The sequence below is a fragment of the Chlorocebus sabaeus genome, chromosome 7 (assembly GCF_047675955.1).
Source record: "Chlorocebus sabaeus isolate Y175 chromosome 7, mChlSab1.0.hap1, whole genome shotgun sequence".
Taxonomy (NCBI): Eukaryota; Metazoa; Chordata; class Mammalia; order Primates; family Cercopithecidae; genus Chlorocebus; species Chlorocebus sabaeus.
In genome coordinates this window covers 25,285,111-25,304,387 of record NC_132910.1, presented here as the reverse complement: position 1 = coordinate 25,304,387, position 19,277 = coordinate 25,285,111, and the positions used below count along the sequence as shown (strand labels likewise).

The window sequence follows — 19,277 nt, the reverse complement described above, 5'->3', positions numbered from 1 at the left end:
CCAGCCCCCTCAGGCCCAGGGCTTGAGGCCCTGCTGAATCACTGCTCCCTTCTGGCTGGAGCCACAGCTCCCTCCACCGCGGAGTAGGTGGAGAATGTCCCTCTAGGTAGGGGTGCCCGCAGCTCCTCCAGGCCACCCTCCCCACTGTCTGCCCCCCCCCCCCCCCCGCTTCTTTCCACACTGCCCCCTGAATTCACGGAATTTCCCCAGCATCCCAAAGCTTGAGTTTCCTGTCAGTGGGGAGAGATGAATGTAGATAAAAGGAGTGCAAAAGACACTAGGAAACCTCAGTGCTCCGGATCCTGCAATCTCCACTCCTCCACTCAGTTCAGGAACCCGCGACTGCTCCCAGCGCTCTCTTGACCACTATGAGCCTCCTGCACAGCAGCGCGACCCGTGTCCCGGGTGCTTCGGGCTCCTTGTGCGCGCTGCTGGCGCTGCTGCTGCTGCTGACGCCGCCAGGGCCCCGCAGCCCAGGTGAGAGCGCCTGGCACGCTGGGCGCACTGGGGCACAGCAGTGCAACCCAGCCTCTGCCGGGGCAGCTGCCTTCCAGAGAACTCACCAAGCAACCTGCCCTATAAAGGTGTCTCTCTTTCTTCCCCAGCTGGTCCTGTCGCTGCTGCGTTGAGAGAGCTGCGTTGCAGTTGTTTACAGACCACGCAGGGAGTTCAACCCGAAAAGATCAGTAATCTGCAGGTGTTCGCCATAGGCCCGCAGTGCTCTGAGGTGGAAGTGGTGTAAGTTCTGTGCTGCTCTGTCCACTGTGACCTTAACAAGAGGGAAGTCCTGCAGCCTGGGTCTTCAACCTTTCTATCTCATGACTGTATCTTCCTTTTCTTTCCTTCAGAGCCTCCCTGAAGAACGGGACGGAAGTTTGTCTCGATCCACAAGCCCCTTTTCTAAAGAAGGTTATCCAGAAAATTTTGAACGGGTACTCTTCATTTTGATCTTTGTGGTTTTTAAATGTCATCTAGGGAGACCATAGACTTCACAAGGTCTTTACTCTCTGTACTATTTAAGTAACACTTTTCACGCTTAGAATTAAAAGGTTGTTAAATTGGGAACATCTTTCTGGATTGTCCTGGGAAAAACTTTTTTTACCAATCTTACATGTAATTACTTGAGCAATTACACACAGCTTGTCGCTAGTTATGTTTTGTGTTTCCTCATTGCTTGTATTGATTTTTGTATACTCCTTTTTTACCAAGCATTATAAACGCTGAGTGTTGACACCAGGGTGGAGTAGAAAGGAGTGCGAAAAATGGTTAAACTAATATAACCTTTTTCTCAACAGTGAAAACAAGGACAACTGATGAAGAGAAATGAGTAGGCATGGAAGCGTTTCCCAGTCTTCAGCAGAGCAGTTTTCTGGAGGTCTCTGGACCCAAGGAAGACAAGAAGGAAGGATTTTGATTTGTTTGTTTGCTTGTTTATTTTTTTTCCAGTAGTTAGCTTTCTTCCTGGATTCCTCACTTTGAAGAGTGTGAGGAAAACCTATGTTTGCCCCTTAAGCTTTCAGCTCATCTAATGAAGTGTTTAGCACAGTACCTCTGCTACTTGCTGTTATTTTATCTGCTATGCTATTGTCGTTTTTAGCAATTGGCTGTACTGTGAGCCAGGAATCACTGGTTGTTAATCTTTCAATGTGTCTTGAATTGAAGGTGACTATTATATCTCCAAGAAATATTCCTTAAGGTATTAACTGAGAAGGCTGTGGATTTAATGTGGAAATGATGTTTCATAAGAATTCTGTCGATGGAGATACACTGTTATCTTCACCTTTTTAAGAAATAGGAAATATTTTAACCTTTCTTGGGGAATATGTCAGAGAATTTCCTTACTCTTGATCATGGGATACTATTTAATTATTTTGCTTTAGAAAGCTGAGTGTATCGCACCTTATCTATGTAGAATATATTTCCTTATTCAGAATTTCTAAAAGTTTAAGTTCTATGGGGGCAAATATCTTCCTATAATTTTAGACATTCTTTATCTTCTTAGTATAGCAAATTGCCATCATTTACTTTTAAACTTTGATTTTACCTGCTATTTCTTAACGATTTTATTAGGAGTACTCTAATTCTGGTAACTAACTATATATTTTAGATAGACGAAGAAGCGAGAAAACAGGCACATTCCTGACTGCTACTTTACATTGAAATGTAGTCTTTCAGTTTTTAAAGTAAAGGCAAACTTAACAATGACTTGTACTCTGAAAGTTTTGGAAACGTATCCAAACAATTTGAACATAAATTTATCATTTAGTTTTTAAAATACATAGCAACATCCTCGAGGTCCTAGCATTTCTCCTTGGACAGGGGACCAGAGAGGGCTTGGAATGTTGGGAAAAGAAGCAAGGAGAAGTCGTCCAAGGGATGTCCATTTTTCATCCCTCTGCATGGGCTAGATTTTCCAAAATCATAATTTGCAGAAGGCCAGCATTTATGGTGGAATACAAAATTATACATAAGGTGGCCATACTGGGGTACAGTCCATACCCACTCACAGCTTTGGCCCCTTTCACAGAGAAGAACCCGGGTTAGAGGATTGCAGAAGACCAGCGGGGAGGGCAGGGAAGATGCCGGTCGGGTTTTTAGCACAGTTCATTTCACTGGGATTTTGAAGCATTTCTCTCTGAATGCAAAGCCTGCTCTAGTCCTGGTGGGACATACTGAGGGTGGGGGTGGGGGAAGATGCAGTAATGAAACCAGTTAGTCAATGTAGTCTTAATATCCTTGACAATGCTGTAAAGTTTCTTTTTATAAATATTTCTGTTTAAGCTATTTCATCTTTGTTTGGAAATCTTTCCCTTTTAAGGAGAAAATGTGACCCTTGTGAAAAGGCTTGTAGGAAAATTCCTCCCTTTTTTTCTTTAAACCTTTAAATGACAAATCTAGGTAATTAATGGTTGTGAATTTCTATTTTTGCTTTGTTTTTAATGAACATTTGTCTTTCGGAATAGCGTTGTGTGATAACACTTAAATGGCAAAAACAAAACATAATTTTGTGCAATTAACAAAGTTACTGCAAGAAAAATAAAACATTTCTTGGTAAAAAGCATTTGTATTTATATATTATATACTCATATATAATATATACTTATTATATATTTAGCATTGCTAATATTTTTAGATGTCTGTTGTGTATCTTTTAAAGGTTTTGACCATTTTTTTATGATGAATTACATATGTATTACATTCACTATATTAAAATTGTACTTTTTTATTATGTGTCTCATTGGTTCATAGTCTTTATTTTGTCCTTTGAATAAGCATTAAAACATTTCTAAACTTCACTTATATTGTTTCTACTTCCTATACTGTTACAATACATTTTACTTATCTTTAGTTCTATATAATTTAAAACACTAACTCTGCTCCTCTGTGCCTGGCAGAGAAGGCCGTCGTTCCCCAACACCATTGCTTTGGTTCAACCTTTCTCCAAGCTCAGTTCCCTTCCCGTTATTCCTTCAGAGCCCCTATGGCCTCTGGGGTCTTTGGAAAACACAAAGATTTCCTTCTCCAAATTCTTCCCCATCTAAATTGTTTCCTAGAAATAAAATAGAGGTTTCTAAGTATGACAGATGATGTTCTTTCTGTCTCATCCCACTCTTGATCAGCACTTCAACTTCCCTTGTCCCTCAAATTCACTACAGTCAGGTGTTCAGTTCCCTAACTGGGCATGCTCTTTCCTAGGCCCATGACTTTGTATTTGCTAGGGCCACTACCTGCATATAAGAGGAGGCTTACTCATCCTTAAGAACTCAGTTCAAGTAATACCTCCTTTGTGTTTTCCGTGGCAGAGCTCATGGCTTCCAACTTGATGTTCCCATAACATCTCATTATCTGAATTACAACAAAAATACTGCATTGCTCTTACTTATTTATAGGTTTCTTCATCCACTCGAGCTCTCCCAGAGCATTAACCATATTATATCTACCTCTGCATCCCCAATGTAGCATTAATGCAGGACTTAATGAATTAACAAGTTATCCCGATCTTCAGGCTGTCAGATACTGTTCTAAATTCAATAATCTGGCTCATAATAGGTGTTTTTGTTGCTGTTGTTTGTTTGTTTTTTGGTGTTTTTTTTTTTTTTTTTTTTTTTTTTTTTTTTCCGAGACTGAGTCTTGCTCTGCTGCCCAGGCTGGAGGTCAATGGCGTGATCTCGGCTCACTGCAACTTCCACCTCCCAGGTTCAAGTGACTCTCCCACCTCAGCCTCCTGAGTATGTGGGAGCACAGGCACCTACCAGCATGCCCAGCTAATTTTTTTATTTTTGTAGACAGGATTTCACCATGTTGGCCAGGGTGATCTTGAAATCCTGACCTCAGGTCATCGGCCCACCTCAGCCTCCAAAGTGCTGGGATCACAGACAAGAGTCACCGTGCTTGGTTTTAATTAAATTATAACTTGTTTACCCTCTTTTCTCCTTGTCTAGGAGTAGTCCAACAAGGGATTTGGCATGTACAGTCCTCTCAATCTATAATACCTCCCCTCACTTTTACCAGGGTAACTACCATCCTTCCTTCTGGAATAGCTTGCCTCTTACTTCCTTGAGGAAATCTCTCCAACCCTTACTCCTACCTTTGAGGAGTCCCCTTTTATACCCTCTCCTAGCACTCTGTACTTTAACTTCATAAAGTTTTCTCACCAAAGTTACTGTAGAGTTTATTGAGTCTATATGTTTATTGTCATCTGTTTAGGGTCTCTCTATTCTAGCTTCATGTAAGCTTCATGAGAGCAGGCACAATGCTTATCAACTTCATCTCAGTTCCTAGGACAGTGCCTAGCACATACAAGGTATTCAAAAAGCAAGTGATCTAGGCTAAACAAGTCCCCTTGTCACTCTGAAATTAAAAGACCAATTTCATTTAAATACATATTCTTAGGTGTTTTAACTTAACATTTCCCTATCTAAATGACAAATGAGGCTGTCCCATCCCAACCCTGATCAGTACTTCAACTTCCCTTGTCCCTCAAATTTACTATATAAATACCTAACAATAGGTATTTATATGAAATTGCTCTTTTATGAAACACAAGAAAAGGATAGAAAGAAGATTAATCATATTAGTATGTATGTACATACTTTCACACTGCAGTTGGATTATATTATAAATGTTTATACTGGCACGTACTTGTATAAATTTGAATATGCTATGAGTCTTTTTTTCTTTTGTTTTTTCTTTTTTTCTGAGACAGAGTCTTGCTCCGTTGCCTAGACTGGAGTGCAGTGGCACGATCTCGGCTCACTGCAACTTCCGCTTCCCGGATTCAAGCAATTCTCTTGCCTCAGCCTCCAGAGTAGCAGGGACTACTGGCATAAGCCACCACACACAGCTAATTTTTTTGTATTTTTAGTAGAGACACTGTTTCACCATGTTGGCCAGGATGGTCTTGATCTCTTGACCTCATTATCCGCCCGCCTTGGCTTCCCAAAGATCTATTAGCTATTAATGGTTGAATTCTTCTTTGTGCCTTTGGATTTAAGAGGTATTGTCTCTTCCAGGGGTACAGGACATCAAGTTTAAGTTGGATACAGATGGGGGGAACATTTAACACTTTGCCTTTGATCTCAGTGTCCCATACTATAGGATTGACTTGGGAAGTAGATAAGTTTCCCATTGTCTTTCCTCCCTTATCACAGGAAAGCAGAAGGAGCAAACCCTCATCTGCCTTGTGATTTCCAAGAGATACCACTGTTTGCAGCTGAGCCATCAAATTCCTTCCCAGCAAGGGAGTGGGGCATTCAGGCATGAAACGAAAGGTACGTGAGGACACTAAAGTCTCTGAAGAGCAGCTTATAAGTAGGTAAAGTGGCATGTATGAACTTGTTTATCTACCCCTGTGACCATACAGTTTTGGGGTGATGGAAGCCCATTGCAATGGGTCAAAACCAAGTAAGCAACTCCATGTCCAAACGGAAGTTAATATTCTTTTCCATTTTTCTTTTCTTCTTCTTCTTTTTTTTTCTTTCTTTCTTTTTTTTTTTTTTTTTCTTTTTTTGAGACCGAGTCTCACTCTGTCCCCCAGGCTAGAGTGCAGTGGTGCAATCTTGGCTCACTGAAACCTCCGCCTTCCACGTTCAAGTGATTCTCCTGCCTCACCTCCTGAATAGCTGGAATTATAGGCACCTGCCACCATACCCGGCTAATTTTTGTGCTTTTAGTAGTTTCACCATGTTGGCCAGGCTGGTCTTGAACTCCTGACCTCAGGTGACCCACCCACCTCGGCCTCCCAATGGGCGGGAATTACAGGCATGAGCCACCTTACCCAACCCAACAGTTAATATTCTTACCGGCCACTTCAAAGGTTACCTATGGCTCCTCTGGAGTTATGTTCCATTGTCCAATGGGAGATGTGGCAGAAGTTCTGGTGGGCTTGCTTGGCTATTTCAGCCATCATTGGTTCAGGTGCCAATGGCTCCCTTTGGAGTGCTGGACATTTCCTCTTCCAATATCCAGTTGTTTTTTTTTTTTTACAAAGTACACACTGATTTATGCCCAAGGCATGGTGACTTGGATGCCCAGTTTTATGTTTTCCACTTTTTCGCTTCCCTTGTTTAGGCTAAGAACCAGGAGGGCAATCCCATGTGGGAGGTGAGCTTAAGGCTGCAACCAAGAGCTGCACCTTTTGGGAGGTCCTTTTTGCTCTTTCTGCTTCGTATGTTCTGCCCCTGTTATTAGAAGCTAAAAATGCCATATTCAAAAGCCTGGGGAGAGACTTCTTCAGCACCACAAGCAAGGAGGGATATGATAGGCTGCCAGTGGATATAACTCCTTTAGAAGAAAGGAAATTAACTTTTGATACCCATACATTGGTTCAGGACTTGGAAACTCATGGATTTGACAAAACGCAAGCAGAAACAACAGTATCAGCACTAACTACTCTATCAAATGTCAGCCTGGATACTACCAATAAATGGATGGTCACTCAAGCTCCACAGAAAATAACAGTACGAGAGCCAATGGCTCATTTGGGCTCTATCAGGAAAGAAATGGTCATCCTAGAGAAAAGTGAATTCACAAATCTGAGAGCAGAGAATGAGAAAATGAAAACTGAATTAGACCAAATTAAGCAACAACTAATACATGAAACCAGTTGACTCAGAGCAGATAATAAACTGGATATCAACCTAGAAAGGAGCAGAGTAACAGATATGTTTACAGATTAAGAAAAGCAACTTAAGGAAGCAACTACAGAATTTATAAAAATGCATACCCAAACCAAAAGCATGATTTCAGAGACCAGTAATAAAACTGATGCAGAAATTGCTTCCTTAAAAACACTGATGGAGTCTAACAAACTTGAGACGATTCGTTATCTTGCAGTCTCAATATTTAATTGCCTGGCAGTGGCATTGGGATTTTAGAGATTCTGGAAGTAGTATTAATACTCTTACTGCTGTGGCTATTGGCTTCTTAGAACACCAAACCAGGAGAGATTGATTTGGAACATTGTCTGTTGCAGCAAAAATTTACTATATAAGATTATTCAAAGTATATAAGGACTAAAAGAGGAAATGTTTCAGAATGAGAAGAGACATTTTGTCTTTATTGTGTGTGTGTGAGTGTGTGTGTGTGTCTTTTTTATATTGAAAAGCTATCATTCAAACCTGGTTTATTTGAGATAGAAGAGCATTTTGTCCTTTTGATAGTTCATAGAAATTGAACCAGAGTTTTCTTGTGTTTGCTTGATCAATTTTGTAAATCATACAGGATCTTGTAGGTATTGGCTGAATATTGGAAAACTATTCCCTAGCCTACATACTTATTACTGAATTAACTTCCCTGATAACCATTGTATAATTACATTTTTCTATAAAATAAAAAGTTATTACAAACACAACAATAACAACAGCAACAACAACAAAAGCTGATCCATAGGATTCTGGGGACCCATAGCTGCTTTTTGTAGTTTCATACGCATATCAGGGTCAAATTGGGTTATAAAATGTACTCCCAAAGGGGTTTGTCCTTTTTTTGAGTCAGAATTTGTGTTCGTACATTTCCTAATTGCCTCAACTAAACTTCCGTGAAGCAAAACGGGATTCTTACCTTTACCCGTAGAAACTTCCTTAATCTTTTCATAGTTAGTAGGCTTTTCATGCACTTCTTCATCCCTTCTAACAAACAAGGAACCATATGAGCGCCCTCCCCAAATCCTCACTGCCCCTTTGATGATAGTTGCATTCCAGATCTTGATCTGGAAATTCTGTATCTCCTGCCTGATATATTTTATGGTTAGGGCTATGAGCCAATATCTCATCTGTGTGGGTCCCACTGTCCCCAAAATGCAGTTTCTCTCCCACGGTACAACACAGAGACAACCAACATGCAGATTCTGCCAAGTCAAACTATAGGTCACAGTTAATTTCTCAAATTCATCTATGAATTTTCCTGGATCTTCAGAGAAATGACCAAACTTTTCTTTACATAGAGCAAAATCAGACATAGAAAAAGGGGACATGTACTCTTACAGTGCCTTCTTCCCCATTTGCCACCTCTCTTAGTGGACAAACATTTCCCTTTGGAGGTTGATAAGAGGCTCCACTACAAGTAGTACCCACAGGGCTAGATTCCTCACGGAGTGCTGGGAATAGAGTGGGACTAGATGGGTAAGGAGGAAGGGACTAAGGGGTCTCAGCAGAACTTTCAGGTGGACAGAGGAGAGAATGGGCTGACATACCTGAACCTTCCTAGCTGAGAGAAGGAGGTTCTGCTCCACCCAAAAGTGTCTGCTGGACTGTGGGGGCTTGCATCAAGGGATTGTCTAGTGTATCTAGTTCTTTTTCTTCCTTTCCTTTCATCAAACATGCACGTGCCTGTTGCAGGGTTTTATCTTGACTGAGCAGCAAAAATGCTTAACACGTGGTATTTCATCCCATGTTTCATCCCACTTACAAAACAAACCAAGTGGAAGTGTAATCGAATATTACATTATATTATTATATATATAATATATTATAATATTAAGTACTATATATTTAATTATATACTATAATATTAAAGGCTGTACTTCCAATAGGAGACAATTTCTTTTGTTTTTCCAAATAATACTGAGGCCAAACAGTATTATACATAAACACCAATTTCACCAATTTTCTCCATTATTCCCATTTATTTTAAGCTGATCTCAGTGTGGAAGGATACATCCTAGTGATAAGTCCTTTGGGATCAATGTTGTGGTTCCCATGAAGGAGGCAGGCGATGTTGAAAGAAAAGTTCCAAACTGGTGAGATTGTATTGCCACTGGCCAAGTTCCACTAAAAAGAAAAGGAGACGTTTTTAAGGCCAGCTGCATTCATGAGGAGATCACAGCTGAAAATGGAATTCTCTTATCCACACTAGCCAAATAATAAACATGAGCTGAGCCATGACTCTTAGATAAACCACAACATAGAATCCAATGAAAGAAATGTCAAATAAGGTAAAGGAAATGAAGGGGAGTTAGATGGAAATGGCCAGAGCAAGCAGGCTCTGGGCAATAGTTGCACTGTGGATTGGACAAGCAAAGCTGATTTGCCCGAATTTTGACAAGATAAGAAATGTTTTTAGTGTATAAACCAAACAAAACAGCAAGGAGAAAGGTCCCCTGATTTCTATCCTAGTGCTTCTCAATCACGCCTAGTGATTGCAACAAAACATAACCACACCTATGTAATCTTATTGCTTAAATACCAAATCTTCATCAGCAATTTTAGAGAAAGTTAAAATCTCTAAGATCAGTTAAATGAACTCTCCTGAAAATGACAGTGAAACAGAGACAGTGCCCCAAAAATGGATTCATGAAGCAAAGAGGACAAGGCAGATAAATACAGACACCATAGCAGTTAACATCCCCAGAGGCCAAACCTATTCTTAGCCAAGAGGAACTTTACTGAGAGGGTCCTCTAACCCCACAAATCTTAAGAAGGGCTCTAATCTCCTACGTTGGGCCAGGAACCCAGGTTCGGTCAAGGGTCCTTGCCTTTTATTAAGAGGAACCTTTAATCCTCTCTGTCAGGAGAGACTCTAACTCCCCTAAGTTGGGCCTCTAACCCAATCCCATCCTTTACCCTGGAACCCCAATGCATATCCAGAATCAGCTAATTGGTATTGCAGTCTATATCCTTTGGGTCGAGGGTCTCCTCAGTATTGTCCCTTCATGGTCACCAGAAAGATGTTACCAGAAAGCGGTCCCAATCCAGACCCCAAGAGAGGATTCTTGAATCTCGGGCAGAAAGAATTCAGGATGAGCCCACAGAACAAAGTGAAAGCAAGTTTTGTAAGAAAGTGGTGTAAGAACAGCTACTCCAAGGCAGAGTTAGGTGTTCCCAAAAGAAAGAGGAGGCCCGTGTTCACCCTAGGTACAATGCTTGTTTATGTATAGAAGAAAACATGATCATGGGGAAAAACGTGTTCTGCTACAAGAGTTTGGGATGAATAATTAATTTTATTAAATACTATATTTTGCCAGAATTGATATTGGTATCTTTAAAGCAAAATTAGGAATGCGTCTGTTCTCAGGATAATGGGATATCAGGAAACTCCTAATTCCAATCTGTTTAGTAAATGTGATCAATCTGTTCTCTTAACTCTAAACATCTAGAGGCTAGGAATCCCTAACTTTCTGGAAATGCAGCCCAGTAGGTCCCAGCCTTATTTTTCCTAGCCCTCATTTAAGACAGAGTCACTTTGGTTCGAATGCCTCTGACTATGTTACTGTGGCAGCTAGGGAAGGAGAGGAGGAGACGTGTCTAACACTAATTCTGTCATCGTGAGTCCTTCTTTGTGAGTCCTCCTGAGACACCTTCTCAGGTGTTCCAGAAGTAACTGAAGAGACACTGAGGGATGCTGGAGGTGTTAGACCCGCAATAGCACAGTGGGGGCAATCCAGAAAAACAGAGCACACTGTTTGTCTTTCCTGGCTACCCATACAAATAATAAAGAAAATGACCTGTCCTGTGTTCGCCAGTGATGCTCCACTGCATATCTCCTCCACTCACCAATGAGTTCAATGGGTGCAACGGACAACAGCTTTGCAATTTTAGCTGCCTGTTACAATTCCTCTCTTCCCGAGGGCTTTCTCCAACTGGCGATGGGAAAGCAGGCTTGGCAGACAGAGCTCACAGGCAGGATGGCCTGTGATTTCAAACCCTTAGAGGATGGGCAGAAGTTAATTGATGAATATTCAATTTCTCAGTCTCTTGGTTAGATAATTCTAGAAGTTTCTTTCTCTTTTTCTCTCTTCCTACATTTCTGTATATATTTTAAATATTTTATATTAGAATAAAAGAGTATGAAAATAGAATAAAATAAATATATAAATATATAAAATGTTCCACTTCTCTCTTCATTATGATTATACCTTCTTTTAAGCCACTGAGCATATTTGTAATAATTATTTTAAAATTCTTGTCCACTAGTTTAACATTTTATCATGCCTGATTTTATACTGACTTGATTTTGTTTTACTTATTATGGCTTATGCTGATCTCTGCAGGAAATTGTGAATTTTATGTTGCTGAGTGTCAATATTTGTTTTCCTTCTTTAGAGTCTTGGGCTTTGTTCTGTCAAGTAGTTAAGTCACTAGGGCGTCACCTTTATCTGTTTGAGGTAGTTGTTGAGCTTCGTTAGGGTGGTCTAGAAATGTTCTTCACTCTAGGGTTTGTTTAGCTGTAGTACTAAGTCATGGCCTTCCCGTGTCTTTAGTGTTGCCCTGAGTGCTCATGAGTTCTCTTCTCTCTGATAGGCCAGACCTCAAATATCTCCCCACTCCCTGTTATGTCTGAGATTTGCTCAGCTGACAATTTTCTGGTTACACTTTGCTTAATTTACGGAGTTTCATCCTATGCATGCATGACTTAATATTGATCAAACAGACCCAATGGGAACTCTATGCAGATTTCTGGAGCTCGGGTTTCCTGCACAGATCTCTCCTTCCTCCAACTCTTTTCCTAAACTTCTAGTCACTCCAGTTATCCTCTATTCAAATCTGTGCTCCCTCAACTCAGCAAGACTACCATGGTCTACTTTGGATCTCTCCTCCTGCATAGTGGTCCAGAATTGCACCAACAAAATATCCAGGGTGTTCATCGATATCATCTTGTTTATTTCCTTTACCCAGGGATACTAGTATTCCCCTGCTTGTTGGCTTGTTGTCTAATGTGTAAAAGGAGTCGCTTCGTATATTCTTTGGATTTTCTAGTTCTTTAAGACAGGAAGTTAAAACTTCTGTTTTACTTCAATACAACTCAAAATTGAAGTCTTAGTGGGACAATTCTGAGGAATACTTCACAAGGTTTGTGTAAGACTCCAGGCCAGGTTGAGCTCTGATTGCCCACAGTGATATCTCATTCATTACATACCCTTTATTAGATTTTTTCCCTTGCCTATTTCACATTCCCCCACTTTCTCATTCCTTTCTATAATCATCTCTCAGGCAAACTGCACTTAAGTCTGTGTCAGACTCCATTTTAGGGGAGCCTGAACATAGACAATTGGGCCCCCTAGAAATTATACCTCGCAGCAAACACTTATGACTACTATTTTATTATTTATTTATTTACATTTTTATTACATTTTAAGTTCTGGGATACATGTGCAGAACGTGCAGATTTGTTACATAGGTATACATGTGCCATGGTGGTTTGCTGTACCCATCAACCCATCACCTACATTAGGTACTTCTCCTAATGCTACCCCTCCCCCAGCCAACCCCCAACAGGCCCCAGTGTGTGACGCCCCCCCACCCCCATGTCCATGTGTCCTCATTTTTCAACTCCCACTTATGAATGAGAACATGTGGTGTGTGGTTTTCTGTTCTTGTGTTAGTTTACTAAGAATGATGGTTTCCAGCTTCATCCATGTCCCTGCAAAGGATATGAACTCATCCTTTTTTATGGTGCATAGTATTCCATGGTTTATATGTGCCGCATTTTCTTTATCCAGTCTATCACTAATGGGCATTTGGGGTGGTTTCAAGTCTTTGCTATTGTGAAGAGTGCCGCAATAAACATACTTATGCTTGTGTCTTTATAGTAGAATCATTTAAAATCCTTTGGGTATATACTCAGTAATGGGGTTGTTGGGCCAAATGCGACTACTATTTTACTAAGGAGAACCAGGAGGAAAGAAAATGGGAAATGAGGCAGAAAAAAGTGAAAGCTCGTAATAGGACAGAGCATAACCACACTGGCTATTGCTGCAGACAACTGAGTTCTTGACCTCACAAAGGGGCGGTTGTGAGTGTGAATTCTGCTGCAGAAACTGTGTAACCAACTCAAACGATGGAATTGTAGTTCTGTGTTTACAGGAGAGTCATAAATCACCCTACTAGCAGGGCATCAGCCTCTGATTTGTATTCCTTGGCTATACTTAATATTAAAACCTGGAATCTCAATTCGTAAGGCCCTCAAGTTGGGGGAAGAGAGTTTACCGAACTACATCCCGGACCTCATGTTGACCTGAGAAGAGGTTAGTACTCCTATCGTCATTTTTTGTCCTCCGCATTAGAAGTGGTAAATCTTTTATTTTATAGGTGTAGTTTAGTTATAATTTTTCCTGCTGCTTTCAACAATCCCCAAAAAGGAAGCCGGATTGAATGGGAGATGAACAAACCAATCAAAGATTAAGGCCAGACACCGATCCCTTGATAGCCAGACAGGAATTTGGTTCAAAACATGAGATCACATAAATAAAAAGCCAGTCTTCTTATTTTATAAATGGAATTGTGAAGTCGCAGAGACCTGCAAGGAGTTACCAAATGTCACAGAACTATTTTATTACAATATTGGGCTAGATTTCAGTTTTCTGATGTTTAACACAGGGAGATTTTCATTAAAAGTACATTATTTTCATGACTGCTAAAGATTGTTAGCTTGAATGCTGGTTTTAGGATTGGCTTTCTAAAATTTGTAGAACCAATGTCAGGGTTCTAAGTAATAGCTAATAGCCATTTATACCATGAGCTACTTTAGGACAATCTAAAGAAAGCAATGCACATTGTAGTCAAGCAATTCAAGGATAAAATGGGTTAGGCCACTTGATATGGTTTGGCTCTGTGTTCTCTCCCAAATCTCACATCGAGTTGTAATCCTCAGTGTTGGAAGAGGGTCCCCATGGGACGTGTTTGGATCATGGAGGAGAGTTCCCCCTTTCTGTCCTCATGATAATGAGTGAGTTCTCATGAGATCTGGTGGTTTAAAAGGGTGGTCCCTTCTCCCTTCACTCTCTCACTTCCTCCTGCTGTCACCATGTAAGATATGCTTGCTTCCCCTTTGTCTTTTGCCATGATTGTAACTTTACTGAGGCCTCCCCAACCATGCCTCCTGTACAGCCTGTGGAACTGTGAGTCAATTAAACCTCTTTTCTTCATAAATTATCTAGTCCCAGGTAGTTCGTTATAGCAGTGCTAGAACAGAGTAATACACCACTTTATTTGACTTGCTACTTTATCAGTGATCTATTGTCTCTCCAAAATGCAGTGCATTAAAACAATCACCATTTTATTCTGACTCATGACTCTGAAGGTCATCAGTTTGGGTGAGGTGAAAAAAACTTTGGGATCAGCTGGGTGGTTCTTCTGATGGTGTCTCCTGGGGTCACTCATGGGGCTGTAGGTAGTTTCTTGGTTACTTGCTTGGGGCTGCCTCACTCACGTGTCTGGTTGTTGGTATTACCCATTTCCTGGTTCTAATGTCTCTAGCTGATGAGCTTGGCAGCAGCATTCTAAGAGGGCAGGGGAGAAGCTCCTAGGCTTCTTGCCGTGTTCACCTTCAACATCTACAACATCACTTTTAAAATATCCTAGTGCCAGAGCAAGTCATAAAGTCAGCACAGAATCAAGGGGGTTGGAAAACAGATTCTCCCTCTTAAAGTGAGGAGCTGCTAAGAATGCATGGCTATTTTTAATCTTTCACCTTTCTCATATTTTATTGTCTTGTTTCTAAGTTAGAAATACCCCTTGCAAAATTTCCAGACTCACAAAAAGTAGTAGAGCAATGTTAGCACAAAGGAGAGTACCATAAAAATTTTGTTGTTATGATTGGGTCTCAGTACGGATAAATATTTTAAAGAATACAACATCTAAATGTACTTTTTATTATCATGGTAGTACATGTACACAATGTTAGCACAAAATTCTGTTATGTTCACTTTGTACAGAAGGAAAATGGATTCAATGGAAACAGGGCTTTTTCTGAGTAATACTTCTAGCTTATGTTCTACTTCTTGATTTGTACAAAGGCCAAGATCTGATCAGTCAATTGAATGTTGTCAAGTTATTACATCTCCTTTACAGATTGAAATAGACTGTTTTCCATTCTTAACATGTCTGGATCTTCTTTGTGCCACTTTATACATTTCTCTATCCCAAATTCATATCAGCCTTTTAACTAAAAGTAATAATGAATTTCTTGTTGTCTTTTCACAAGTTCAACATTACCTCTCCTGTAAAGTCTTCCCTGACTCCCGTGGGGAAGTTCTCCCTCCTCCTTCCCTCCACAGTGTCGCAGATATACACCTATTATAATACAGATCACCTCTAGATTAATCTGTTGACCTGTCTGTCTCTCCATACAGTCAACAGGAGAAATTCAACTTTTGTTATCTTCAAATAGCATGAAGCAAAAGTTCTGGCAAGAAATAAATGCACAATGAGAATTAGCATAAAAGAAAAGAGAAGTTACTATTTAGGCTAGTTTTACCTTTAGACTGTATCAACCCTCTAGTTATCACCAGTTCTTCAGTTAAATGCTGTTATGGGCTGAATTATGTCCCACTCAAATTTATATGCCAAGATCCTAACACCCAGTACTTCTGAATGTGACCTTATATGGAAGGAGTGTCCTTACAGAGGTAATCCAGTTAAATTGAGGTTATTAGGGTAAACTGCTAATTCAATATGATGGGTGCTCCTATTAAAAGAGGAAATTTGGAGACAGACAAGCATACAAGAAGAATATCATGTAAACATAAAGATGACCATCTACTAAGCAAGCAGAGTGCCTGGATCAACTCCTTCTCTCACAGTCCTGAGAAATAAACAACCTGTCAAATCTTGATTTTGAAATTCTGGCTTCCAGACCTGTAAGATAAAAAGTTCTGTTATTTATGCCACTCACTCTGTGGTATTTTGTTAGGCTAGCACTAGAAAACGAGTTCAAATATTTCACTGTTTGAGTTGTTAATGCCAAAAAAATACAAAGACAAAAACAAAAAACTGTACTCAGTATAGAATAATTAAGGTCACTTATGACACTATTTAAAAAATAAAAGGAAAGCTCATAGTTCACTGTTAGTTAATTAATCTTGAAGCACATGGAAACTGCTATCTTCAAACAATAAGTAAATTGTAGTTTTCAATTCTTGAGAGGGAAAAAGTTGTATTCTGAACTAAATTTTTTTCTGCAGTATATCTAGACTGTGCAAGTAGACTTAGTATGGAAAACTATATTGAGATTTTAAATAGGATTCCGCAAATAGGTACAAAATTCAAAAGCAAATACTTGCTAAGGAAAAGCATCTTAATTCCCTGTTTTGTACAAACATGTCCTTGGTAAACATGCAAAGACATTCTCAAGACTGCATTCTGTAAGTCGCCATTAACTGCAACTAACATTGACCCTTTCACAACTATGCAGTTTCACCCCAGGAAATAATAGATACATTTTTCTGTTTAACAAGTTCATCTCATCATGCTCTAAATGCCCCAATTAAAACAAAGTTTGAAAAACAAACTCAGCTTCCTTATTGGCTTGTGAGTGACAAGTATGGCACTTGATAAACTTCACCTTTTATTCTTTAGTGAAGAGAGCGAGTACAAGGAGAGCAATACAAAGTTCTCAGGGTTACAGAGAGCACATGCAAGTGGACTGCAGTATTGATTCCGCCATCCAGACCAGGATCAAGATCAAAGACAGACATGGGTACTCAGAACTCACCAGCACTCCTCCTGCTGGCTTTCCTTGTCCTGTGTATGTTTGGTAAGCCAGCTATGGCTTTTATCTTTTCCTTCTAGGGACTGCACAAACTCAGAAAAGATTCCAGATGTAATGATATTGTATTGGAATTAATCAAAATGTATATATTGTGAAATTAAAATGTAAGTAGACGTATATAGTATTTAGATTGTGGAGTGTCAAATAACTTTCTGTTGAATCAAATGAAAATATCTGTTTAACTTCCTAGAAGTATCTGGCTCTAAGACTCTGTGCTTTCCTTATTAGAGGTGATGGAGAGAACATTACTAAAAATAAGTTTCATATAAAATATCAAATCTTAGGAAAAGTAAGAAAAGGAAAGAAAGACTAATCCTATTAGTATGTATACACCTACACTCAAAATGCAGTTGGATTAATTTGTTATGTATGTTTATACTAGTATGGATTTTCATAGGTTAGTATAAGCTGTGAGTCTTTGTAACAAAGCACTGTTAAGTGTATATTCTGTATATGTTTTCTGTCAATTACATAGGTATTACCAAAATGTATGATGTATTTTCCTTCATGTAAACATTCATCAATCAAATATTAATTTATTGATATTAATTAAAAATCTCATTACAAACCTGACCCTGTGCAGAATCCTTATCATCTAGAAATTGCAAAGGTAAACAGCTTTAGGTCAAAGTTAGGATCTTTTTGCAGAAAATATACTCCATTTTCCCACAGAAATTAAAGATTTTTCAGTAAGGGAAAGGGATCAAAAATGGGGAGGAGAGGTGAGAAGGGCTAGAAGACAGAAGAGAGGAGAGAAGGAAGAGAGGAGGAGGGAGTTGAAGGGTCTTATGTTGTGTTTTTGTTTTCTTTCTAATTTGTTACTTCTTTCCTTTTCCCTCTTCTTTTCCCTCCCCTTCTATTATCTCTTCTCCTTCCCTCCCACCATGCCTTGTTTCTGTTTATTCATGGAAGTAAAATAATTATACTTAAAAAAGAGGAGGAGAAGGACCCAACCACCCCAGGAGAAATCAGAGCCAGCAGCCAGCACCAATCACCTTCCATGTAAATGAGGCCATTTCTTATTTTTAGCCATTTCAGTGGCTTCTGACTGCACTCACTTAAGTGAGCTTAACAGAAGAACCTCACATTAACAGCAGATATATCAGAAATAATAAATTTATTTTAAGCCACTGATAATAAGGTTGACTTTTTACACAACAAAAGAGGATTAATGGTACTGGTAACTATTTAATGTGTTTGCAGGCTTAGAACAACATTATGCTAGAATTTCCTCAAATGAATGAGTATGTAGAGAAACTGTATAACTTTCATACACTTGAGATTCAACAAACGGCATTTATCAACATAATCTAAAGTATAAATTCTGAGGCCTGCAAAACTTTGAAGTACTTGTGTGTAATAGCACCCAGGGAGATACTTCCCTCTCAACTCTTTCACCCTCCCCACTCTCCTCCCACTTTCAGCCCATGCTTCACCTCTGGGCAGTAGACAATAAAACCTCAATTAACTTGAGTGTCAGAGTAATTGACATCTGGACAATTCTTATCAACTAACAGTTACACAGAAAGCACATTTGGTTTCAGCACTTATAGAAAATCTTTTGCTGTCTAATATTTTAATTTATTGATTAAGATACTTTAACAAACTTATACACAATTGTAGTATCCCTAAGCATTTTCTGAAGCAATTGTTTTTATGATTGATTTGCAAGTGTCAGTCTAGTTCCTTCATACTTGAAAGAAGGATTTGGGAAAAGTGTGTTAAGAATGTTCTGTGTGAGGCAGAAAAGAAGTAGTCTATGTCTTAATTTTATAAATAGTGGTCCTGCATTGTCTCTAGATCATTTGTTTTAAAATAGCTAACATAAGATGTGCTTTAGGTCTTAGATAACTTACGTGTTTCCTGAATGACTCTGCATTTATAAGACGACTTAAAAGGAAAAGTGATAAAATAACTTACTTCTTGCAATACACACACATACACAAAGTCAAAGTGACAATGCAAGATTTATAAACAGGTTGTGAAGTTATTTTAAAACCAAAAACCTGACATTTTTCCACTTCTGGCATTTATTTAAATCACAATTTTGCACAAGCTAATTGCTTTCATCTGAATTACTGACTTAAAAAATATCTTTTAACCATTTTCGTACAGTTTATCACTGGGAGTATAGTGTTTCTCATCTTGGAAATCGAAGGGAATGATGCAAATGACAGTAATAGCGGTTAACAGTGGCAGTCGTCGTCACTGTCATAATAGTAGAGTATTACTCATAGCCCATTACTTTGCACAAAGTTTTTAGGCCTCACTTTTTAAGAAGAAATAGTTAG

General features: G+C 39.3%; 1 protein-coding gene and 1 pseudogene across 1 annotated transcript; both read left to right on the top strand.

The window, feature by feature from the left end:
• The first annotated feature begins 368 nt into the window (after window positions 1-368).
• LOC140712064 (C-X-C motif chemokine 5-like) lies at window positions 369-948 on the top strand. The gene is made up of 3 exons (XM_073017802.1): window positions 369-477; window positions 606-738; window positions 849-948. Exons 1-3 carry the CDS (start codon window positions 369-371, stop codon window positions 946-948), a joined length of 342 nt encoding a protein of 113 aa, XP_072873903.1.
• Window positions 949-6,929: 5,981 nt separating this feature from the next.
• On the top strand, window positions 6,930-7,391 carry LOC140712072 (coiled-coil domain-containing protein 90B, mitochondrial pseudogene; annotated as a pseudogene).
• Window positions 7,392-19,277: the final 11,886 nt, after the last annotated feature.